The 26511-nt window shown below is 47.8% G+C and overlaps 1 protein-coding gene across 2 annotated transcripts in view; it reads right to left on the bottom strand.

Moving 5' to 3' along the window:
* NXN (nucleoredoxin) overlaps positions 1-26511 on the bottom strand; it is a 743311-nt gene that overhangs the window by 546265 nt on the left and 170535 nt on the right. For both annotated transcript variants that reach the window (XM_069615174.1, XM_069615175.1), the window contains exon 2: positions 20262-20379. In XM_069615174.1, the coding sequence (XP_069471275.1) occupies positions 20262-20379 (118 nt within the window). The remainder of the gene's footprint in view (positions 1-20261; positions 20380-26511) is intronic.

A 26511-nucleotide genomic window follows, 5' to 3' on the forward strand; every position in this document is an offset into this window, starting at 1 on the left:
GAGGCCCAGAATCCTCTGGAACCACCAAGCTGACATGCTCTCTGACTGCGTAAACATCTGACACGTGGCCAATAGATCCGCCATTCTGTCCCCGGTCAGATACACACGGCAGTCTATCGTGTTCCAATGAAAACCCAGGAAAGTCGGGTCCTGTGAGACCGTCATGGAGGATTTCAGCCAGTTCACCGACAGCCCAAGATGGAACAGGAGCTGAAGGAGAGACTGGAAGTTGCCCGCTGCTGCCAACGGCAAGGGCTGCTTAGAAGCCAGTCGTCCAAGTAGGGATACACATGGATACCCTGGAGACGAAGATGGACCGCGATCACCGACATCATCTTCGTGAAGACACGCGGCACCAAACTGAGGCCAAAAGGAAGCACCTGAAACTGGAAGTGCTCCTCTCCCAGAGAGAAACGGAGATATCTCCTGTGTGGGTTCCAAATCAGGATATGCATGTACGCATCCTGAAGGTCCACCACGCTGAGCCAATCGCCCGCCTGCAAAGAGGAGCGAATTTGGCCGGGCGTGATCATCTTGAATTTCTCTTGGGGTAGGGAAAGATTGAACTGGGAAAGGTCTAGGATGGTGCGCAGGCCAGCCTGGTTGGGTTTGGGCACCGTAAACAGCCGGGAGTAGAAGCCCTCCACTCGCTCCCCACTGGGAAAGGGTTCCACAGCTCTGAGGAGCAGAAGTTTCTGAACCTCGGCTTTGAGGGAGGGTGAGCCTGACAGCTGAAAAGGAGGGTTGAGGGGTGGGGTAGGGGGTAAAGGTAAGCGGAAGCCCGCTCGAGCGACTGACAAGACCCATCTGTCTTCTGTGATGGTCTGCCACGCCTCCCAATGAGACGCAATGTGTCCTCCGACCGGGGTCTCGTGCGAGCGCGGAAAACCCTCATTTGGCAGGTTTATCGGTGGCGGTGCCACCTGAACCTGATGAGGAGGCTGAGGAGAGGGAGAAATACCGCGTATGCTGTTGTCTACAGCGGTTATTCCCCGCAAGAGTATCCACTCTGCGATTTTTGCGGTCGAGGAAGCCCCTAAAACCAACCAGGGAAAGGTCGACCTTGCGACAACGGCCTTTGAGCCTTGAAGGGAGGTTTAACCAGAACAGACAAAGATTTAGCCATCTGAGTGCTGTCTTTGGTTTTGGTGAACTCTACGTCAGTAGAATAGTGAAAAAGCTCCTTACCATCAAATGGAAGGTCCAGGACCTTGTCTTGCCCCTCCTTCGAGAACTTAGTGGCATGCAGCCATGCTTGCCGTGAGGTATCAACCCCTAACATCAGACCCCGAGCCGAGGTGTCTACGTGATGAGCCGCAGCCTCCAGGAGATCCTGGGCCAAGACCCTGGCATCGGAAAGGCCTCCTCTGAAATCCTCCAGCTTCTCGACCGGGATATGCTCCTCAAACTCCGACAGACCCCTCCACATCTGCATGTTAGCTCCCGACAAAATCAATTCTGCATTGGCCTGCCTGAGCTGCAAGGCCAAATTGGCAAAGATTTTCCTCCCTAGGGAGTCCAGGAGCTTGTCCTCCTTCCCCAAGACCGGAGTCGCCGTCGCGGAGGAGGAAGCTGCAGGTCTGGATTGCAACATAGCCGCAGCCACCACTGTGGAGAACGGAGACGGACAAGACGACAAGGCCATTTCTTCCGAGGAATGTAGCCTGTACCTCGCGTCAATCTTTTTATTGACAAAAAGTCCCGAGTGTGGCTTTTCCCAAACTCTTCGGACCTCGGCCAGAACGTCCTTCTGCAAGAACAGGCCGGTACGCTCCAAAGGAGACAAGGTGAACGCCCCAGAAAGCACGCCCTCCTGCGGAGCAGGTGCCTCGGGCACCGGAACATCCAAGAAGCTCATCATGTCCAGTACCCGGTCATGGAAAGCTCTGGTAGAGCGGGGCAGGTCCTTGTTGTCCTGATCGCCTTGAGGGTCATCTGACAGGTCCGGCTCCTGCTGAGCCGAGTCAGGCACTGCCTTGTCCACTGGGGACAATGGCGGCACAGGCGGAAGCTCAGGGGGAGGCACCACGGGCAAGGGAGGCGCCGGCAGAACCACCGACGGGACGGTTGGAGCCGGAGGCGCGGGTGGCCATATCTCCTTGAAAAGCCCCTTGAAATATTCCCTCATGGGGTCGGTGCGCATAAGCGCTTGAAATTTACCGAAAAAGGCATCCTCAGGAGATTGTTTCGGAACCTGAGGAGGCCTCTCATGAGGTGGACAAAACCAGGGACGCAACGGGGACGTATCCACATAAATCAAGGGAGCCGCCCCCGCGGGCAACAAAACTTTGTGCGGAAGAGGGATCCGGGCGTTCCAATCAAAAACTGGCCGTTAAGGATGCACACAAGGGACCTTGAGTTCACCCGAAGGACCGAACCCTACACCAGGGGCCGATGGCATAGTTGTAGAGGTAGTACCTAAAATGGCCGCCGTGGTCGTGGCGGGAACGGGTGCCATTTTGTCCTCATCTGAGGGAAACTGCGGCACTTGAGGAAGTGAGGCAGGGGTCCCAGTCGATGGATCAGGGGTCTTAATTTTAGCCTTAACGTAAGGAACCTCGGCAGAGCCGGTTCTATGAGGCCTGGAATGTTTCTGCGACATACCAACTGCCAACTGAGCCTTCGAAGGAAGAGCCTCGGCACTGCCGGTAAAAGAAGAAACCTTCTTTGCCCCCTCAACAGATCTGGTGTCACCACAAGAGCGGGAAGGGTGCGCTGTCGCCGACAGGGCCTTGCCCAGCCCCTCAGAACTGTTGGTAGCCTTAGCCTCTGTACGAGGAACCTCGGACCTAGGCCCGGTAGAAGCCTCATCGGCACGGGCCTCGAACATGCGTTCGGTAACCTCAAGCACAGCCAAGACATTGGGGCGTACCCCGGTTTTGTTTTTGAGGGAAGCCAAAAGAACGGCCTCGGAGCAAGCTCCGGTACCCCACGACTCAGTAGAACTGGGTCTCAAACACAGCCCCCACAGGAGGTGCCTCGGAGTGTACTCCGGTGAACACAGGCCCCTTACGGAGACCCTCGGAGAAAACTCCGGTAGAATTATTAGGCCAGACAGGCACCTCAGGGCGAACCCCGGTAACAGAGCGATCGACGTCCCTCCCATCTCGAGAGGGACCCGGGAAGGAATCCCCCGGCCGGGGTGCTCTGAAAGTCAAAGAACTTACCGGGCATTTTTTCTTCTCGACGATGAACGCCTGAAAATGCGAAGGAGGAGTCCGACCGAACACCTCCTCCCACCGCTCCAAACGACATTGAAGAGCCCGGACCGAAAGGGAGTCACAGTAAAAATAGGAGTCCCAACGGTGTTCCGGACCCAAACACTCTAAACAAAGAGGATGGGGATCCGCCCTCGCGAAGCGACGGTGACACGATGAACAGTCTGGAAAATCTAGTTTAAAAGACTAGTAAACGAACGCTAGCGAGAGCCAGAGAGGGGAAAAACGGAAGAAAAACTTCCGAGGATGCAAGTGCGTCCGGCCCCGATCGTGCGGAGAAAAGGACTGATGGGCGGGGCGGAGCCAAGGTGGGTGGGGTTACGGCTGCGTGCCGGGCCCCGCGCAGGAAAGAGAGGAGGGACACATTTTTGAAAAAAATTTGGATGCTTTTTACAAAGTGCTCCGGTCCCGTCCCATAGGACGGAGAGATGTCCCATAAGTATGGAGGAAAGGGGACGGGACGTAGTAGTATAATTGTTCTTTTAGAAAGGCGGTTAATACTGGGGACCAGTTACTAAGCACGAGCCCGGGATTTGAACCTGTGTTGCTATGTGTTGTCTTGCTTCCAAGACAAACACGTTACCCCTGAGCTATACTCTACGCCCTATAACAATCAGATGTACAGGAATCAGAGAAAATTGGACATATGTGCATGTTAACAATGAATCAGAAATAGCATTGAAGAGATTTTTGTAACAAGGCTATGAATTTTATATGGAAGCGAAGCAGAGGAACCAAATATCCCAAAGAGAGAACATTGGACCATACACTATAAACAGTTCTGATGTAAAGAGAATGTTTATCATGTTTTACCTATTGCAGCTAGATAGAGATTTGTATAAAAGCCCACGGTCACATATTGCAAACCACCAACAATTAAACAAAAGTTGTCCTCGTTGAATATTTCTCCAAAAGGCTTTTTCCAAATGTGGCTGATGTAACATATGTACCTTGTCTAAAGACAAAACCACCTTACCAATTAATTGCAGGACAAAATATGTGATTTACAGAACCAAACGAATATGGGTAAGATAATAGCAGTAGCATAAGCATTAAGGATAGAATTACGCTACACATAATGGCCATAATAACCCAAAATTGATCATATCCATATTATCCACCTATCCCATTTCGACGGCTGCACAATTATTTCTGTGATGAATCAGAAGTAATACACCAAGGAAAACTGGCCTGTGGTCCCTCATGTGGCCAGGGAAAGGGAGACTCTTTCTGATTCTGACCCTGGGGGAGTGGTGTTAGCCGGGATCTCACTTGAGGGGAAACAGGTCAGGAGGAATGAGAGACCCCCCTTAAGCAATTTTCCTCAAGACCCCAATATCCCAACAGTTTATGTTAATGTTGAAGGTATTTATATAGCGCACCGTCACCAACGGAGTTGGTCTCCAGACGCTGAGGCGGTTCTGCAAACAAAGAGGTTGGGTTATTGGGTGAAGAAGGCGCGGGAAAGTGAGAAGGTGGTGTCCTGTTGGCAGCTTCAGTTCGTTTTTCCCCATGCACTGAGCTTGGGTGTGAATATAGGATCGAAGTGAGCCCCTGATGGTAATACCTTGTATGGTGTCCTATATCTATGACTGTAACAATGTGAGGCAGAAAAGATATCAGAGACTGGAAACTGTTAGAAGAAGAAAGAACACCATTAATCTTTCCCACGTCTATTCTCAATCTGTCCCACTTCTTCCCCGGGTAAGCGTACCGGACTATCTAGGATTTCTACTTTCTACTGCAAGCCGCCACTGTAAAGCGCACCGCAGAGCCGACAAAGCAGACAGGCTGTACAAATGCAATTTTCTCTACGCAGAGGGAAACGACCTATCTCAAGAAAAGAGACACAGGAATTAATAGTCAAGGCTAGGAAACAGGGTTAGAAAACAGAATCTGACAGAAAGGTTCTCACATAGAATCAGAGAAAGAGCAAACTTACGGAGCGTTGAATTAGAGGAGTAGCAGCGCACTGGAGCTTCGTTCTCGCGTCCTGAAAAGCTGCTAAGCAACCGGGGCAGAGCCTCCATTGCTACAGCATACCCTGCTGCTAGACTGCCACACTGGAGATGAGGAGCCATCTTGGAAGTAAAAATGGCTTCTGACTGGTAAGCTGACTGAATTGTGACACTTACACATACAATGTTGGATGCTAATAGTACTGCACAACTCCTGGAGAAGGATTCAAGCTGTACGTAAATTAACTCACAAAATCTCTGAACTATATTTCACACCAGATACAACCGTGTCAAGGCAGACCTGCCGACTTGTTATCAAGCACAGACAATCCATCAGCATCAGAGACTGAGAACTTTGCAGCACAACTTCCTATTGATCCAGGGAACAAGATATTGATCTGGAACTTCACATGGTCTTGGAAAGAGCCCAAATTCACTGGGCCCTATAGTGTGACGTTCTGCACACCAACAGAAGTAAAGGTGGCTGAGAGGCGCCCATAGATTCATCTTACAGACATCCACCGGGACAAGGCTGGTGTTCCCCCTTGCCAGGGGAGAAAGGGGAGGCCAACTGATGGGAAGTATTACCCAATTGACTGACATGTTCATATTCCTTTCGCCTCTATAGGAGGCCAGTGAGCAGTCCAAAGTAGATGCATCAAGTTGAAGCAGCTGGAAAAGAGAAGGGGGTGTATAAGCTATGTTTTTGTAGTGCAGTGTTTTTGTCTTTGTTTTTGTTTTTATTTGGTCCTTGGCTGGAAGGGAACCTTTGCCACTAGTAGGAGTGATAATAAAGAAGTGCAGAATAAAAGAGAAGTGTTTAGTACTGAATTGTTCGAAAACGGCATCTGGGGTGGACATGGCGCAGAGTCTGGCAATGTATGGTACGCCCACATGAGAGCGGTGGGGCAAGACGGGGCCAATGACATGTGTGCTCTCTCATTCCACACGTTACAGGGGCACCCGGGCACTTTCTCGCACAAGACGGTAACTCTTCGGTGGGGAACGGTCTGCTGCATTTCGCCTTGTACAAAACAAGGGTTCTGTTCTAGGGACAGAGTTGCCGTCCACTGGATAGATGAGGGGGAGGAAGTGTAGGCCGATAATTATATAAAAATTACAAAGATGGCAAAGAAGCCACCAAACACAATATTGGAATATATAACCAAAGGGGTCGGGAGGCGGAGGGTGGGGGTGGTGGGGGTCCAACTGTTCACAACCCACAGCAGACTAGCGTGCTCAAATGCAACAGAGCATAATATACCATGGTGCCATACCAGACCATTAATGAGCATTCACGGTCAGTTCTCCATGATGAAGGGTGGGAGAAGGGAATGCTGCAATATAGGGAAGGACTGATCGGGTTTGAAGAAAATGTGGTGAAAAAGATGACCAATAGTTATCAGATCATTTGGAACAAGCTTATCAAGGCCCTAACATGGATAGATGAAAATGAAGAACCGTTAAACATAAGGGGAACTCGCACAATATTCTTTGTGTTTTAGATGCAATGGCTGGATCCACTTGAGGACCAACAAAGTCTTCCAAAAGGGGATGATATTGCTGGAAGGGGACCTCAATGTTAATGGCTTTTTGTTGGGTATGTGGGACCCAGGCATATGCCCAGCTTCCTCTGGACTAGGGCAATACTTGCTCCCTGGTGACAATGCATTGCCCTGCCCTCATGGTACTCTGCTCCGAGCAAATATCATTTGTCGATCATCCTGCACTGTTGAATAAAGACTTACACACTAATGCATGAATGAGCGGGGGACGGGTGCACACACGATCTGCCCAATCCTTGAAATTGCATAGAATTCGCAAGGACAACCATTGGTCCCAGAATTCGTCCAATAGGCTGCCTGCTATTCCACCAGAGTTTCACTTGTTCAGCAAGGCAAATATCAAGAATGAAGATTCCTTCCAGTGGTTCAAAAAGAATTCATTAAAAACCTGGCTTTTCAACCAATTTTAATAGACCTAGCTATCCCAACTAGACTTCATCTATGTCATCCTGCTTGTTATGTACCCTAATATTACCATGTACTTTAATACTGTTTTACTACCTGCTGTTTAACTGTAATAATTGTAATAACCAAACTGTCTGCAACTACGCCGTGGTACCTCAGGGTCTGGGTGTAATAAATAAATAAGAAAGAAAATAATAAATGAGGCAACTACATTTGTCTCATCACTTTTGATTCCAGGGGTGCAAGCATCAGCTAATTGCAAATGGATCAAAATTGCATGCTATCAAGTATTACAAATGACGAATGACGAATTCGACTGAAAGAGGGCTAAACGCAGTAAGGGAGGGCTTTGAGGTTGGTTGCGCTCCAGAACTGGTATGTTCTGGTCCTTTTAACAGCTATGGAGGGTGAAGTTTACAAGGAAATAGGCAGCAGCTTTTGTACATTTGTATCCGAAAATGAAACGGCCAATGGAACTTTGTCTGAGGCTATTAAAGAACTGCACACACTCCATGAGACTATGATCACAGAAACTAGCAAAGCAACACCTGTCAACTGGCTAGATACAATGATAGCCTGGGTCCCTGTGTTGTTGTCTAATGTTTAAGATAACTGTCCCAATCCTCGTTTTGGTACTCATCACCTTTTGTGCATGTGAAATAATGCTGAGAATTTGCAAGTGAAGCAGAGGGGGAGGTGGACGGGACATATGTTGTCCCTGAATGTTAATGGCAAGGGAAGCTTGTGTAGGTTAACAAGGGTATGGATACCAAAGCAAAAAAGTAAGGCGCTGATGGGAAAAGATGTGTCGATCGATAAATCGATTGAAGGGGGGGAATGTTGTAAGGGTCCAGATCCAGGGCTTGGGGGCACACGTACCAGAAACAAAAGTAACGTGGTGATGTAAAAGTGACGTGGTGAGTGACATCGGGAGTGGTGACATCACTGCTCATGACGCAGCTAGTGTAGATATAGATGAAGACACAGTAGCTAGCGCAGCGCAAGAAGTCCCACGGCGGAACATAATAACCAGGTTACTCACCGTAGTGACCACCTTACTCCTAGTCCATAGTCCCCTTTCCTCCATACTTATGGTCAAGCCGGTCAAGTGGCACAGCGAGTAGAGCCCTCGCTTTGACATCCGTGCAGAGCTTGCTAACGCAGGTTCGAATCCCGGTGGGGCCAAATTCAGCCTTTCATCCTTCCGAGGTCGATAAATGAGCACCAGACACCGTGGGTAATAATCAGCGCTCAGATAGCGCTATATAAATGCCAAATTATTATTATTACTATTATTATCTCTCCGTCCTGTGGGACGGGACCGGAGCACTTTGTAAAAAGCATCCAAACATTTTTTTAAAAATGTGTCCTTCCTCTCTTTCTTGCGCGGGGCCCAGCTCGCGGCCGTAACCACACCCACCTTGGCTCCGCCCCGCGCATCGCCCATCACTCCTTTTCTATCGCCAGGTCAAAGACCTATTAGCAATAACAGAGGAACCTTATTAGAGGGGACGGCGGGCGGGCGTATGGAGGAAAGGGGTCTATGGACTAGGAGTAAGGTGGTCACTACGGTGAGTAACCTGGTTATACTCCTACGTCCCGTCCCCTTTCCTCCATACTTATGGGAGATTCCCAAGCACTCCTTACAGGAACTACGGGTGGATGGAAATACCCATTACTGAAAAAGGTTCTTCAGCACAGCCTGACCAAACTGAGCATCAGCTCTTGAGCTCATGTCAAGACAATAATGCTTACAAAAAGCAGATGGAGAGGCCCATGTAGCTGCCCTAGCAATGGACTCCCAGGGGACATATTTCTGAAAAGCAACTGCGGCTGCTTTGCCCCGCACCAGGTGTGTATTAATATCTTTAGGAGGTTTCAGCCCTTGGACGGTGAAAGACTCCATAATGCAGGCGGCGATCCACCGTGAAATAGTCGCCTTAGATGCCTGCTTACCCCGAGGGAGAAGAACTCCTAAGCTCGGATGTTCTGTCCAGATAGAACCTAAGAGCCCTTCTGACATCGAGACAATGCAGAACCCTTTCTGCCTCTGAGGTAGGGTTCGGAAAAAAGACGGGAAGGGAGATCGACTGGTTCAGATGGAATTCAGTCACCACCTTCGGCAGGAAAGCAGGATTCGTCCGTAGGACTACCTTATCCTTGTGAAAGACCAAGAAGGGATGCTCCACCGACAAGGCCTGGAGCTCACTCACCCGCCTTGCTGATATAACGTGACCAAAAAGGACACTTTCCAGAATAGGTACTTGAGGTCCTCCGTGGCCATGGGTTCAAAAGGCTTATGGCACAACGCCGTGAGGACTACATTTAGATCCCATGGTGGGTTCGGAGTACGAACTGGAGGGTAGAGGCGTGTCAAGCCTGCAAAATGCCTCTTAAAGACTGGATTACACAAAGAGTAAGAACATTAGTCCGTAGAAAGCTAAGCAGAGACCGCTGAAAGGTAAGTCCTGCATGACAGAACGTGAACACCTGACTCTGCTAGGAAGGATACGAAGGACAGAACCGTGTCAACCATAGCCCACCTTGGGTCCAACCGCTTTCCCAAACATCAATGACAGAACCTGAGCCATTAACTTCTGTATTGGGACCTAGTCGAGGTTATCCTGGCTGCCTGGATAATACGCAAGTTATCCGCAGACAAGTTAAGATGTTCTAAAGACTTGAACTCAGGCACCATGCCGCTAAGCTGAGCGATTGTGGGGAGGGGTGCCACAGCTGCTGTTCCCCTTGATGAAGAAGATCGGGGGTCACTGGTAACCTGATCGGCGGACACATCGACAGGTGTTGAAGTTCTGAGAACCAAAACCTGGCTGGCCACCACAGGGCTTTGAGTAGGAGGGAACAGTTCACTGAGTTCTTCAGCTTCCAAATTGCCCGATGGACTAGAGGCAGAGGTGGAAAGGCGTAAGCTCTCATGTTGTGCCATGGAATCTCGAGAGCATCACCCAGAGAGGAGGCTCCCAGCCCCTCCATGGAGGCATACAGAGGAAGCTTCTTGTTTGCAGCCGTAGCGAGGAGGTCTACCTCCGGTGTGCCCAAACGCAAGAAAATCCATGAGAGGACCTCTGCCTTCAACTCCCACTCGTAGCTGACCACTGTCCGCCGGCTGAGGGCATCCGCTGTGACATTCAGCTGGCCCGGGATGTGCACTGCAAGCAGCCAAACACCATGAAGCCTGGGCCACTCCCAAATCTGGATGGACAGGTCCATGGGGGGGGGGGGAGACTTGGTTGCTGTAATACATCGAAACCACATTGTCCGTGCGTATGCGGACCACTTTGTTGGCAATGATCGTTCTGAATGCCCTGAGCGCTAGGAAGGTCGCCAGAAGCTCTAGATGATTTATGTGGAGGAGCTTGTCCTGAGGCAACCAGAGATCCGAGACCTGAAGAAGATCTAACGTCGCACCCCACCCCAGGAGGGAGGAGTCAGTCGTGATCGTCACTGTAGAGGCAGGGTCCTGAAACACCGCACCCACCGACAGGTTGCTGAGAGATGACCACCACTCCAGGTCCACTCTCATGGAAGCTGGAATCATTATCAGCTTGCAATCCGGGTCTACAGCCTGACGCCAAGAACTCTGAGGAGCCATTTGGGTCCACCTCATCTTGAGACGAGCAAGAGGAAGAGCCAACATGCACAAGGCCATGAGGCCCAGAAGCCTTTGGAACCACCAGGCCGTCATGCTCTCCGACTGCGCAAACATCTGACACGTGGCTAACCGATCCGCCATCCTGTCCCCGGCCAGGTACACTCTGCAGTCGATTGTGTTCCAGCGAAAACCCAGGAAAATCAAGTCCTGCAAGACCGTCATGGAAGATTTCTGCCAGTTCACCGACAGCCCAAGATGGAACAGGAGCTGAAGGAGAGACTGAAGATTGCCCGCTGCTTTCAATAGACAAGGGCTGCGTAAGAGCCAATCGTCCAAATACAGATACACCTGGATACCCTGCAGACGAAGATAGGCCGCAATCGCCGACATCTTCGTGAAGACAGGCGGCACCGAGCTGAGGCCAAAAGGAAGCACTCGAAACTGGAAGCACTCCTCTCCCAAAGAGAAACGGAGATATCTCCTGTGTGGATTCCAAATCAGGATATGCATGTACGCATCCTGAAGATCCACCACACTGAGCCAATTGCCCATTTGCAAGGAGGACCGTATCTGGCTGGGCGTGATCATCTTGAATTTCTCTTGGGGTAGGAAAAGATTAAACTGGGAAAGGTCTAGGATGGTGCGCAGGCCAGTCTGGTTGGGTTTGGGCACCGTCAACAGCCGGGAGTAGAAGCGCTCCCCGAGGGGAACGGGTTCCACATCTCTGAGGTCCAGAAGTTTCTGAACCTTGGCTTTGAGGGAGGGCGAGCCCGACAGCTGAAAAGGAGGGTTGAGGGGTGGGGTAGGGGGCAGGGGTAAGCGGAACTTCTCGACCGGGATGAATTCCTCAAACTCAGACAGACCTTTCCACATCTGCATATTAGCCCCCGCTAACACCAGTTCGGCATTGGCCTTTCTGAGCTGCAAGGCCGAGTTGGCAAAGATTTTTCTTCCAAGGGAGTCAAGGAGCTTGTCCTCCTTTCCCAGAACCTGTGTAGCCGTCGTGGAAGAGGATGCTGCAGGCCTGGACTGCAAAGTGGCCGCAGCCACCACTGTGTTGGAGGGGGGCGGACAAGATGCAGGGCCACCTGTTCCGAAGAATGCAGCCTGTATCTCGCGTCAATTTTCTTATTGACAAAAAGTCCAGAGTGTGGCTTTTCCCATACCCTGCGGACATCGGCCAGCACGTCCTTCTGCAAGAGCAGGCCGGTACGCTCCAAAGGAGACACGGTGAACGCCCCCGAAAGCACGCCCTCCTGTGGAGCGGGTGCCTCGGGCACCGGAACAACTAAGAAGCACATCATGTCCAGTACCCGGTCATGAAAAGCTCTAATAGAGCGGGGCAAGTCCTCGTCGTCCTGATCGCCTAGCGTGTCATCCGACAGGTCAGGATCCTGCTGAGGCCGATGGCATAGTTGTAGGGATAGCACCCAAAATGGCCGCCACGGTCGAGGCAGGAACGGGCGCCATTTTGTCATCGCCTGAGGGGAACTGCGGCACATGTGGAAGTGAGGCAGGGGTGCCCGTTGATGAATCAGGGGTCTTAACTTTAGCCTTAACATAAGGAACCTCGGCAGAGCCGGTACTATGAGGCCTGGAATGTTTCTGCGACATACCAACCGCCAAATCAGCCTTCCCAGGAAGGGCCTCGGCATTACCGGTAAAAGAAGAACTTTCCTTCTTTGCCCCCTCAACAGATCTGGTGTCGCCGCAAGAGCGGGAACGGTGAGAAACAGCCTTTATCGGCAAGGCCTTGTCAGGCCTCTCAGAAATGTTGGTAGCTTTAGCCTCTGAAAGAGGGACCTCGGACCCACGTCCGGTGACAGCCTTATCTGCGTGGGCCTCGAACATCCGTTCGGTGACAGCAAGCCCCACCAAGGCCTCAGGGCACACCCCGGTCTTATTTTTGAGGGAAGCCGACAGAGGCCTCAGAGCGAGCTCCGGTATCCCACGATTCAATAGAACTGGGTCTACAAACAGCCCCCACAGGAGGGGGCCTCAGAGCGTGCTCCAGTATCCACAGGCCCCTTACGGAGACCCTCGCAGAAAATTCTGGTACAATTATTAGGCCCAACAGGCACCTCAAGAGAACCCTGGTGACAGAGCGATCAACGTTCCTCCCGGCCCGAGAGGAACCTGGAAAGGTATCCCCCGGCCGGGGTGCTCTGAAAAATAAAGAACTTACCGGGCATTGTTTCTTCTCGTCGATGAATGCCTGTAAATGCGAAGGAGGAGTTTGTCGGAACACCTCCTCCCACCGCTCCAACCGACATTGAAGTCCCCTTACCGAAAGGGAGTCGCAGTAAATACAGGAGTCCCAACGGTGATCCGGACCCAAACACTAAGCAAAGAGGATGGGGATCCGCCCTCACGAATCGACGGTGACACGATGAACAATCTGGAAAGTCTAGTTTGAACGACAGACGAAAAAGTTACTTACCAACTGGTAACGTTCTTTCGATTGGATGTTCCTCCAACGTATTCCTCATCTTAGATGTATTCCATCCAGCTTTGCTGCTCTTTGGAAATTTTTTCGGCAGAGGGCGCCGTGCGTCGATGTCGTCGAGTCGATGGTCCCTCGAAAGCCTCCGTCGAGGGTGACGTCATCGGGTATGTAAGTAGCACGCGCGGCGCCCGTTGGCCTCAGTTTTGTTTTTCGCCTTTTTATCTTTGATTTTGTACTGTGTAGATTGTGCCGGCAGACCGGTATCAGCCTTGCGAGATTTGAGTTGGCAATAACCCAGAAAAATTTACAGAGGGGTAGGCTGAGAGGGCGATGAGGAATACGTTGGAGGAACATCCAATCGAAAGAACGTTGCCAGTTGGTAAGTAACTTGTTCTTCGAGTGGATTGTGTCCTCCAACGTATTCCTCATCTTAGATAGACTCCCAAAACAGTATGTATATGGCGGAATAAAGCACTGCTTATCCAAAACTCAGCTCCTTAGACTGGGAAGCATCCAGACTATAGAATTTTGTAAAGGTGTGTAGTGAAGACCAAGTTGCTGCTTCACAAATGTACCTTATTGGAACACCTCTTTGAAGTGCTGTCGAAGACGCGATGCCTCTGGTGGAATGAGCCCTTAACCCTTCTGGTGGGTCTTTTTGTGCTAATCTGTAGCATTCTGAGATGGAAAGCACAATCCAGCGTGAAATTGTCTGTTTTGTCACCGATTGACACAGTTTCCTTCCTGTGTAACCTATAAACAGCTGGTTGTCCATTCTAAGTCTGGAAAGTCTAGAGATGTAAAAGCTTAAAGCTCTTTTTGGATCCAACCTGTGTAATCTTTCCTCCTCCTTAGTAGGATGGGGTGGAGGATAGAATGCAGGTAAAACAATTTTCTGACTTAAATGAAAATCATACTACTTTCCGTAAAAATGTCGGTTTAACCCTCAACACAACTCTGTCCTTATGGAACACAGTATAGGGTGGCCCAGAAGACAGTGCCTGCAATTCGCTCACTCTTCTTGCAGATGTTAAAGTAACTAAGAAGGCAGTTTTCCATGTTAGTAATCTTAATGGACATGCGAGCATAGGCTCAAAAGGAGAACACATTAAGAGTTTTAGGACTAAACTGAGATTCCCAAATCGGTACTTGAAATGGGTGAGGAGGAAACACATTAGTGAGTCCTTTTAAGAATTGTATTATTAAAGGAATTTTGAAGTAGGAGCATTCTTCCGACGAGCGCTTGAAAATGGAAAGCGCCACAAGGTAACCTTTTATTGTCCAAACATTCAGACCTCTATGTGCTAGGGTCAGAAGAAAAGATAGTACTTCCGGAATAGAACATAGAAAAGGATCGATATTCTTTTCTCTGCACCAGTTGCAAAACTTTTTCCAATGGCAACGGTGTAGAGACTTTGTTGCTGGCCTTCTTGCCGAAAGCAACGCCTCCATAACATCATCTGGAAGGTTCCAATCCCTGTATCTCAGCCTTTCAGATACCAGGCATTAAGGTTGAGCGTTTTGACCTCTGAATGGAGAACCTGACCCTCCATTTGAGAGAGAAGGTTCTCTCTCTGAGGAAGATGTATTGGAGGACAGATGGACATGTCTAGAAGGTCCGGGTACCACGTTCTCCTGGCCCAATCTGGGGCAATTAGGATCATGAGGCTCCCGAAGCATCTCAGCCTCCTGATGACCTGAGGAATGACGGGAATCGGAGGGAACGCATACAATAGTGGGAAATTCCATTCCACCACGAACGCGTCCCCCAGGACTCCTCTCGGGGAAATTCCCTTGAGCAATACCTTTTGCACTTTCGGTTGATACCGGTTGCAAATAGGTCTACTTGAGGGGTTCTGCAAAGGGCGAAGAACTCTTGAATGACCTCCTGAGCCAGTTCCCATTCGTGGGACACTGTGCTCTGCCTGCTCAGAGCATCTGCTGTCATATTCTCCTCCCCGGCTAGATGAATTGCTGTTAAAGAGATTCCTTCCTAAATTGCCCAATACCAGGGCTGCATTGCCTCTCTGCACAGAGGTAGTGACCCCACACCTCCTCTTTTGTTTAGATAATTCATGGCCACTGTGTTGTGCGTCATTATCAGGACCGTCTTTCCCCTGACAGATGGCGCGAGAGCCTTCAGCGCTAGGCTGATTGCCCTCAGCTCTAAAAGGTCGATGTGTAGTTTGGACTCCGATGGAGACCAACGACCGCTGATTGTCAGATCGTTGGCATGAGCTCCCCACCCCATGAGTGAGGCGTCCGTCTCTACTGTGATCGCCGACCATGGTTGCCAAAAAGGTTCTCCTTTTAGGATGTTCTCTGTACAAGTCCACCATAGAACATCTTGTCGAACTTTGTTCGGAATCTGTAGAAGATCCGTCATTTTACCTGAGAACTGGGACCACTGAGTCTTTAGATCCCATTGAAGGGATCTCTCATCCTCAAATGTGCCTCTGGCACCAGGAAGATGCAGGATGCCATGAGGCCGAGCAACCTTAAAAAGTCGTAAGCCTGGAGATTTTGGGCATTTTGGAATTTGGAAACCATCTGAAGAATGTCTTGAGCCCTCGACTTGGGAGGCAAGCTCTTTCCCAAGGATGTGTCTAATACAGCTCTTATGTACTGAAGCTGTTGGGAAGGTGTCATTTGCGACTTCTTGAAATTTAGGGAGAAGCCCAGTCTGTGGAGGAAGTGGCAGGTGACTTTCAGATGATCCAGTGCTTGCTCGGCAGAACGTGCCATGATCAACCAATCGTCCAGGTAGGGATAGACATGAATCCCCCCTCTCCTGAGGTGCGCTGCCACCACTACCATTAACTTGGTGAAGACCCTCGGGCGGAGATCAATCCGAATGGCAGGACTCGAAACTGATAGTGTGAGTCGCCACCAACAACCTCAGGTATTTTCTGTGCTTGAGATGAATCAGCACATGAAAATAAGCATCCTGGAGGTCCAATGACATCAACCAGTCCTGAAGTTGAAGGGCCTGAAGGATCTGAGAAAGGGTAACCATCTTGAACTTGTCCTTCCTGAGGAACTTGTTCAAGTTTCTTAAGTCCAAGATGGGTCTCAGTCCTCCGTCCTTTTTGGGGATCAAAGAATACGGGCAGTACCATCCCTTGTTCTTCCCTGCTGCAGGTACTGGTTCTATAGCACCTTTCTCCAGCAGGGTTAGAACTTCCTGCTGTAGGAGCGGGTCTGAAAACTTCAAAGGGTGTCTCCCTGGTGGATTGCTTTGAGGTTGCGTTAGAAAAGGAAGGCAGTAGCCTTGGGCTATTATTTCTAGAGCCCAAACATCTGAACTAATGGCTCGCCATTCTTGCAGATGCTGTGACAGCCTGCCTCCTACAGGTGTTTTGTGATGCAAGTCCTCAAAGTGGTTTTGTGGCGGTTGTTGCAGCCGCTGATGGCAAAGAGGCTGCAGCTGGAGCTGGCTTTGCACGTTTTGCTCGTCCACCGCGAGTGGCCTTTCTCTGGCCCCTTTGACTGGCCATTCCTCTCGCCTTTCCATATGAGGAGTAGTAAAGATAGGACCGTCCCCTCCACGATTGTCCTGGCGCAAGAAAAGGCAGAGGTTGCCTAATAGCGGCTCCTAAAGATATGGCAGTTCCTTTTGAGGACTGCAACCTCTCAAGGCTCTCGTCAGCCTTGTTGCCAAAAAGGTGAGACCCGTCAAAAGGCATGTTCATAAGGCGGGCCTGTACGTCCGGTGCAAAACCCGACTTCCGTAACCACGCAAATCTGCGCATTACCGTGCTAGTGCCCATGGACCTGCTTACACTATCCGCAGTGTCCAATCCAGATTGAAGGGATTCCTGCATGGCTTCCTTTCCATCTCTAACAATGGCTAGGAACCCTTCCCTTTCTTCCCCTTCTGGTATGTGCTCCGCCGCCATTGTGATGCACTACCACAGAGTGTTTGAAAATGTTGCCAAGGCACATGTGGAGTTGGCAGATTTTAAAGCCATACACCCAGCTGAAAATACCTTCCGTGCCCAGCCATCCACGCGCTTATCGTCCCTGTCTGGAGGGATAGAAGGGTACGCAAGTTTGTTAGAAGCTGTGGCTGCCTGTATGACCAGACTCTCGGGAGTTGGATGTTTGGACACATAGCCGGGGTTGCTACTGGCCGGCCGGTATTTTGGAGGTGAGGGATTTATTTACCGGAGGAATAGAATCCAGAGTTTCCCAATTCTTGGCCACCCTATTTTGCAGTGCTACATGAAAGGGTAGTACTGGGTCTTCGGTGGGACCATGGTCCAATATATCTGTTAAATCATCCTGGATGAATTGGGCTGATGGTCCAGCCCATCCTAAGTAATCTACTACCTTCGTCATTAATTGACGGTATGATGGACTGCATGCTCTCCTGGTTCTCGTCTGCCAAAGTCATTTTCAGGAGATGTGTCAATGCCACTTGCATTGTGTAATGATTCCACCAAGTCCCTCATTCTGCTTTCTTCTGAAATCAAGCATTCTGGGACATTTGGGGTGCCATATTCTAGCCCAAAAGGTACATTCTCCTCATCAGATCTCTCCTGTTCCTCAAAAAAGGGGCCTGGGACTTGAAAAACTCCTTCCTGGGGAGAGGCTTGAAAACCTTCTCTGGGAGAGGAGGAGGAAGAGGTGTATTACAGGGCTCTGAGGATATTACAGGTCTTGTAACCTTATCTTTCCCTTTTTCTGGTTGCCCTGGCTTGGCTGGAGCCTTTGGCGCAGAGGGCTTCGGCGTCGACGACATTTGCTTCGAGGGCGTTGAGGCGATCTTCGAAGATTTTCCCTTCGAGGTGTGATGGATCTCAGACGGCGTTGGTGACCTCGAAAGCTCAACTCGACTCGAGCGTTTTTCGCTCGGCATCCTGGAAGGTTCTCTATCCTTCCTTTTTCGATCACCCGGGCTCGAGGGTGCACGAGTGTCGGAGCGATGACGCTCCCGGCCGGCTTCCAAAGAAGGCACGGACCGAGGCTTCGCTTTCTCAAACACCTCCATCATTTTGACCCTGAATGCTTCCCACTCTTCGGGAGATTAACGTTTCCTGGGCCATTTTATCCTTTTCGGAGACTCGTCTAACGAGGTGGAGGGAGACCTGTGGCGTTGTTTCTTCGATTTTTTCGTCGAAGACGATGAGCATTGGGAATCGCTTCGGGACCTGGATCGATGCCTTTCGCGTCGAGGAGATTTCTCCTCACCGGACCTCGACTCGACGCTAGAGGCTTTACAATTGGTTTTGCGACCTACCTGTTTTCCTCCCCTTTCTCACAAGGCCTTCCCCGTCATCGCCTGACACATCGTACAGGCCTCCATGTCATGGCCTTCTCCAAGGCACCACAAACACTCTCGGTGCAGGTCCGTGATCGACATTTTTGAACCGCACGACTTGCACTTTTTGAAACCCGATTTCGGGGTCGTGGTCGGCGTCGATGACTAGGACATATTTCGTTATATTTATTATCTTCACAGAACTCGAGGTGCGCCGAATCTCCGAAGCAACGTATACTGCGGAAAAACGGACCTGAGGCCAACGGGCGCCACGGTGCTACTTATATACCCGATGACATCAACCTCGACGGAGGCCTTCGAGGGACCATTGACTCGACGACATCGACGCACGAAAAAATTTCCGAAGAGCAGCAAAGCTGGATGGAATACATCTAAGATGAGGAATACGTTGGAGGACACAATCCACTCGAAAGACTAGTACACGATCGCTAGCAAGAGCCAGAGAGGAAAAAGGAAGAAAATCTTCTGAGGATGCAAGTGCGTCCAGTCCCGAACAAGCGGAGAAAAGGACTGATGGGCAATGCAAGAAAGATGAAGGACATTTTTGAAAACATTTTTGGATGCGTTTTACAAAGTGCTCCGGTCCCGTCCCACAGGACGGAGAGATGTCCCATAAGTATGAGGAAAGGGGACGGGACGTAGGAGTATGCTTGTTTTGTGAAAGGTTTGAAACCATAACACAATAAAGTCACAAATAAACATAAAAATGTGCAAAAACAGACTAAAAACACAAACATGCCATTATGGAATTTTAAACATGGCCATGCACAACTTATGGAAAACATGCACAACATTGTGAACACCAAAGAGGAAAACGAAAACTAACAGGCAAAAAAATTAAATAAAGCACCATTCAAAAAATAAAATAAAGCATCATTCAATTATAGACATTTCACTAATTGGGCATGTGACCAGCAGGCAGATCACTAAAACATGTAACACACGCATGCAAACATAAAAAAAAAAAAAAGAATTTGGGCAGGCACAAAATGCAGAGATAAAACACAAAATCCAGAGATAATGCACAACATCCTGACATCAGAAGCAGAAAGTATATGTGCCATGGCAACAGAGACGACATAATTCCACAACATAATTCAGACGTACACAACACATGTAAATTACCCACACACTCCAGAAACAAAAGCAGAAAGTACTAAACCAAACAGATAACAAAATACACCTCATGCATTTTATGCATATTCCACAAATTAAGCATGTGCAGTGCAAGTTAAAAACAGAAATGTATGCAACAAATATCCAAACACTAACCGGTTTTACGAGATTGCAAAAGTACACAATTACTCCATACGCACAGCACACGAAAATTACATTTTATACCCAGTTTAGGAACAATGTACAGCCCAAAGAGAACAGAAACACCCATAGAGGTGGAAACAACAGACAATGCAATTACAAAACACAAAAAGGTGTGAACAATCTGGGGCGTAAACCCTTTTGCAATCAGTTAAATTTACAAGCTATAAAACGTAAAGTTTACAAATATTGGAAATCCCAAAGTTAAGGTTACCACAAACAGTCAGCCCAAATAAATTATGTCCTAAATAGAACCAAAGTGAATCTGATGCAAATCAATCATTAACTACACTAATTCACATCAGCCACTTCAGATATTAGGAGGCTTTTCTTCAGTGAATATCAAAGAACTGTCAATAGTGAGAGGGCTTAACATGTGGTGGAGAGACAAATAACAAAAAGGGTTACTGCTAGAGAGAGAAATTGGTGTTCTAGGTTTATACTGTAAAACGTACCTTCTGGGTCATCTCGGATTACTAAAAGACCATTCCTGCATACAACCTTCCCGGTAGAAGCATCTATAAATATCAGCGATGGAATGTTAGAAATCCTGAACTTGTTCCAAAGTTTAAGCTAGAGAAGACGAAGAAAGAAAAGCCAGCATTTAGAATCACAAAATATTTTTTTCCAAGTGATTTTTTCAAATGTTTCCATGGACAACAAAACAGTGGACAAAGTCGGTTGGAAACTTATGCATTCAAAATGATCTTCCTCAGTGGCTGTTTTAGGGCACGCATACATGAAAGAAACAAAACGAAACCCTCTAGCAAAAACAAAGTCAATGGGCAGAAAGGAACCCACCATATACATTATTACCAAAACACAGGTGCTCTGCCATTTAAGCAGCTAAATGAATCCAAATGCTGAATGTCTGCATTTTCCAACCATTATGGGTGGGTGACATTTACACAATGAAAACAAAACAGTAGTTTTAGGCCAAGGGTTAGTGTTCGTGATGGGTTTAGCACTAAAGGTGTTGGGGGAACAGGTTCAAATGCATTCAAGACATTACATATATATATATGATTTGCAAATGAAAGCACCTAGAAATGTAAGCATAATAAACATAATAAGAGTATTCTACAATTAAGAGAATAAAAGAACATTAACTTTGTAAAGTTGCTGATAGTTCTTAACACTTCGTACGAAGGAGTTGCTTACCAGCAAAGAAAAAGGCAAAAGGGGAAAAAAGGGGACTGGAGCGGGCGGTGCTTAAGTAGGGAACTAAATGATGATTTTTTGGTGTGAACCCCACAAAGAAAAACAAGTGGCAAAATGAGGGGAAAGTAAATACGGTAGGAAAGGAAACTCACAGGTCGTCATATGATAAGGTCGACAGTCAGAAGTGGACTTTAAGGTTGCTTGATTTCAAGAATTTAACAAAGGCTTCCGTTCCCAATATATAATAATTTCCCAATTCAAGAATTGACTTTTTGGCATGGGACCACCAATTCTCAGTCAAGTAACGATTTCACATATCTATATAAAATAAAAACTTGCAGCTCTGGGCCCTTGGAAAGACCCTCTGAGAAGGTAGCTTGGGGAATCTGAACTTCCATTAATTTTGGAGTATATTACGGTGTTCTTTCAAGAAATACACTTTAATTTCTGTTTTGTATTTTATTGTTAAAGCTCAGATTGCATGTGTCCTCCGAGTTGAGAAAGAGTGCAAATGTATGAATTTTCAAAGATCCTTGTAAAGGACAAAATATCCCCTTGTACTATTTACTTCTTTAGTGCATAGGTTCCTGAGCATTAACAAGTTCTGGGACATGAATATCTGGCCATGCTTTTATTGGTATATAAAATGTAAGTTTCTTGACTTATGAAGGGGCTCACATCAAAGGCCTTAACCATATCAGATGAGGTAATACTCTCCAAGATCTCTACTTTTGTGCTCTACTCCTCTTTACATATCCATCCCTCATGTTTTCTACATTCCCTGATGTCACTGTGAAATTTCACATCAATTATTAGCTTAATCTTAATCAATCTGTCTTTTCGCTTGGATCTTACTCTAAAAGGGTAAACAATTGACAATCTAGCCGCTAAGTAAGGTTGTCATTTCAAAATCGAATAGAACAGTTGAGATCAGAATCTCCCATTATTGTCATCTGCTGAGGAGCACTGAAACTATCCACCACTTCAGTACAAAACGCTCAGCAATAAAGAGCCTGACAGTGTGTTTAGAAAAAGTTACTCACTGTATTAACTTTTGTACTCCTAGTCCATAGACCCCCGTTCCTCCATACTGTTGGAGTGACAGTCCTCGGGGACGTGTGCAGAGCAATTGTAGCACAGCATTAAAGCATACTTTCCCTATACAATTTCTGGTGTTGTGCAATAGGCACAGCAGCATGGGCGTGGCTAGCCCTACTGAACCTGCCCCCTGCACGCCAGTCAGTCCTTGAAAATGCTGGAAGTGTCACCTGAACAATAGCCTATTTATTAGGGGGACGGCAGGCGGGGTATATGGAGGAAAGGGGTCTATGGACAAGGAGTACAGAAGTCACTACAGTGAGTAATATTTTCTTCCACGTATGTACCGTCCCCTTTCCTCCATAACGCTGGGAGACTTAAGAGCACCTGACCATCTCGGGGAGCAAAAACATATACCTAGCAAAATAAGTTCAGAATGACTGTCTGTCCGAATCTGGCATCTGACCTGGCATCCATGCCCATACAGTAATGTCTGAAAAGGCAGACTGAGAAGCCCATGGAGGTGCCTCACTGATAAAATCCCAAGGAACATTTCTTTGGAAAGCGATGGCAGTAGCCTTTGCCCAGATTGTCTGCGCGTGTAGACCCTTGGGCACGGTTTTGGCTTCAACTTTGTACGATTCTACAATGCAAGAAACACTCCAGCATGATATAGTCGCCTTTGAAGCTTGAGCTCCCGGGTTTAGACCACCAAATGTCAGACTATCTGACTTCCTGAATACCTCAGAGCAGTTCAAGTAAAACTTGAGGGAATGTTTCAAGTCTAAAGAATCCAAGGTCCCCTCACCTTCTGTTTGTTGATGAGGGGAAGAATATAGGAAGAAATATTTTCTGATTTAAGTGTAAAGAAGATACAATTTTGGGCAAGAAGGAACGATGAGAACACAGTATTTGGTTCCGAGGCTGAAAGAGCACACATTTCGCTAATCCGTCTAGCAGAAATGACAGCTACCAAAAAGGCTGTCTTCAAAGTAACAAGCTTAAGGTCCTTGCCGCCAGCACCACATTAAGGCCCCCTGAAGGTTGTGGTCCACTGATTGGTGGATGCAGACGAAGCAGACCCTCAAAGTGTCTTTTATAATGGGATGGGCTGTCGAGATATTTGGAGCCCAAAAATGCACCAATTGTAGATAAATATGACCTGCACGATTGAACTCTGACACCTGAAGAGGTCAAATAGGACAGGAAAGATAAGATGTTGCCTAGAGAAACCAGATGTGGGTCCAAAGGCTGCAGTAGCATTCAGAAGCAAAAGCAAGTCCACTTGACCTTATACCAGCTCCTTGCAGAAGCCTTCCCAGCCACCTGAACTATAGACTGGTTCTGTTCCAATAACACTAGGTTTCTGTAAGCTAATTTTTCAGGAACCAAGCTCTGCTAGCTCAGAAGGTCCCTTGACACCAGAAGGTGGAGAGGCGCAGATACCTTCAGTTTCAGAAGATCAGAGTACCAAATTTGGATGGGCCTGTCCGTCCCTGCATCAGTCCACCTCGCCGAGGTATCCGACTCCCACTGCTTCCTCACGGCCACACATCGCAATCAGCGCTCAATATTTTCCATCAATAGTGCCTGAGCCGCAGCACCGAATTGCCAACCAAGTTAAGGGCTTCCTACTGCCCAAATATTCTGCCTTGCATTGCTACAGGAATGCTACTTACATTGCTCTGGGCTGCAGCTCATTTATGCCCATTTATCTAGTGCTACTGGACTGCTACTTAGTAAGGGTAATTGTACTTGATTTGACAATGCAACCCACTGCCACTCACCATACCAAACTTGTCCAATTATCTGCATACTTGATGTAGCCTCTACCTCACCCCCACACCCTGAACCATGAGGTGAGGCTTTCGCAATCTGTGCATCCTTAGTATGTTGCATCTTACCTCCATGTACCTGTGCATTTGATGTAGCCCCCGTACCATGAGGTGAGGCTTTCCCAATCTGTGCATCCGTGGCTTTCCCAATCTGTGCATCCTTATGTCGCATCTTACCTACGTGTACCTGTGCATTTAATGTAGCCCACCACCCCATACCATGAGGTAAGGCTTTCCCAATCAGTGCATCCTTATTATGTCTCATCTCACCTACTTGTACCTGTACTTTAATTTTAACTCCCCACTCCATGAGGGTGGCTCCGCTAGTTAATACACTCACTGATTCTTTCCTTAATCATTATGAATACTCTTGCACTTCTCTAATGTACTATGCACTTTCTGTAAATAGCGCCTAGATGCCTCTGGGTTTTGTGCGCTGAAACAAATGCAATAAATACATGTGGATACTCCCACGTCCCAAAAATGTCCTCTGCCACAGAGGCCTTCAGCTCTCACTCCACTAGTGTATTGATATTGCCTGCTAAGTGAATTGCCTGTAGGGAAATGTGGTGTTGAATACCCCACTCCCAGATCTGGATTGTCAACCTACAGGAGTGTGTGTGTGGGGGAGAATTGTGGGGTTAGAACTGGATTCCACCCAGCTAGTTTGCTTGTTGCCATAAAACATAGCCGTCATGCTGTCGGTTCTTATAAGACCGATGGTGCCTTGAGTGACTGGTAGAAAAGACTTCAGTTTCTAGGAAGTTTATATGCAACTCCATCTCAAGATACCAGAGAGCATGTGTTTGAAGCTGCCCTAAAGTTGCTCTGCAGCCCATGAGAGACGAGTATGATGTTATTACGTGTCTCTGGGGAAGATCCTTGGAAGAAACTTCGACTTGCAGTTCGTCCATAGTTCCACCATAACAAATCCGACCTCAGATTTATAGGACTAAACATTCTTGCAGACTGTTTCTCTACCTCCTGTGCCAGGTCAGATGAAGGTCACATACACATTATGTGAATATTTATTAAAGAAAAGGATAATGCCTATTTTTCCCCCATTTCTATAGGGCATTCCCTACCTAACAAACTAATGTGCTCGATAGTGGTAGGGTCAGTTGGGGGTTAGTTTGGATAGGGACAGATTCCTAAACCTAACTGACTATACCACTATCCTAAGAACTGAAGGCAGGAGAATTAGTCCCTTCTCCTTGATTCTTGCTTCTCACAGGTTTTTTGTTCAATGACTGACGTTCAAATAGTATCTGGTGACATCTTTAATCAGTTCATACAATTTTCTTAATACTTTGTTCCTCTTTTGTTTCTTCTCAACATGGGGTTTCCTAGGTTCTGTACGGATGTTTTTTCCCTTGTCTTTGGCTTCTGTTAATTTGCTATTTTTCTCTTCAACTCCCTTCCCAAAGGTTTCTCTTCTGTTTTCCCAGGGTAAGATTATCCAACCTTTCTGAGTCTCTCTCTTGAGGCCAACTACTCTTCTATTTAATTCACAAGCTTTAGTTTCTATATTGTATGCATCCTTTGATATATATATATATTCTTTTATCCTTATCTTCCGTATTCATTTTTACAGTTTCATTCTCTTTATCAAATGACACTTATAACGATTGTCATCCACTTCTCTGACTTTCAGGATTATACTCTACATTTTTTTACTAAGAGGTGTAGGAATAGTTCCATAACTATTTCCTGCTGATTTTCTTGTTTTCACAATTATATTCTGTTATCTTTACTGTGACAAGTATGTGGACTCTAAAAAGGATTCTCTTTCAGTTCTCTTATTCGCCAGGTTATATTTTGGTCACCTTGACTCGGATGAGTATTCTCATTCACTTCCCTTGTTATCACTGATATTCTCGTTATCTTGACTGTAAGGAGTAGGAGCACTTTTATAATTATTCTCATTAACGTCTCTTGTTCTCACTTTTCTATTCTCATTCCCCCACCCAGGTCTACCGTTTTCCCAGTTACATGACACTTTTGGGGTAACGCCACCAGGATAGGACTTCGCTCCGCTCAGGCTCTCTCCTTTGGTCTTTCGATTCTTCCTCTTCCTTGCTCGGTGTCTCGTACTCAAGAGTCTTCCTCTCAAACTGATTTTCACTATCCCAGGTACCAACACGTTAAGCGGTCCCTATCGTGTTATGTTCTCTGCATGGTTACCAGGAATTCCGGCTCACCATTGGCTCTCTGTGGTTACACCATCACTGGCTGCTTCCCCCTTTCTCCAGCCGATAGGACACTGTGCGTTTCACCCTTTGCTTTCGGCTCAGCAGCCGTTTTGTATTTCGCAGGTCTCTCTGGCTCTCCAGTCTTCTTCCCCTTCTGATTTTATGTAGCCATGGGACTTCCCCAGCCTATGTCCGTCTCTCTGCCCTCTCTCGTCTCGGGGCCTTTCGTCTCTTATTCATCAATACTTCATTTAAAGGTATATTCACATTTTCTTGTTTACAGTAATGCATACTGGTTCTTTCTTTGTACAAGTCCTTATAGGATATGGATCATCACACTCCTGATCCCATGATGCTGAGAGCTGCAGTTGTAGACTCCTTATTCTGAAAAGTGTGAAAGGAACAGCTAAAATTGAAGCTGCCATAGCATAGGAACCACCAGGTTGAGCTATCTGGTGACTCAGGAAATGTGCAGTAAA

This window comes from Ambystoma mexicanum, chromosome 9 (assembly GCF_040938575.1).
Source record: "Ambystoma mexicanum isolate Mex_15411 chromosome 9, UKY_AmexF1_1, whole genome shotgun sequence".
NCBI classification, from domain to species: domain Eukaryota; kingdom Metazoa; phylum Chordata; class Amphibia; order Caudata; family Ambystomatidae; genus Ambystoma; species Ambystoma mexicanum.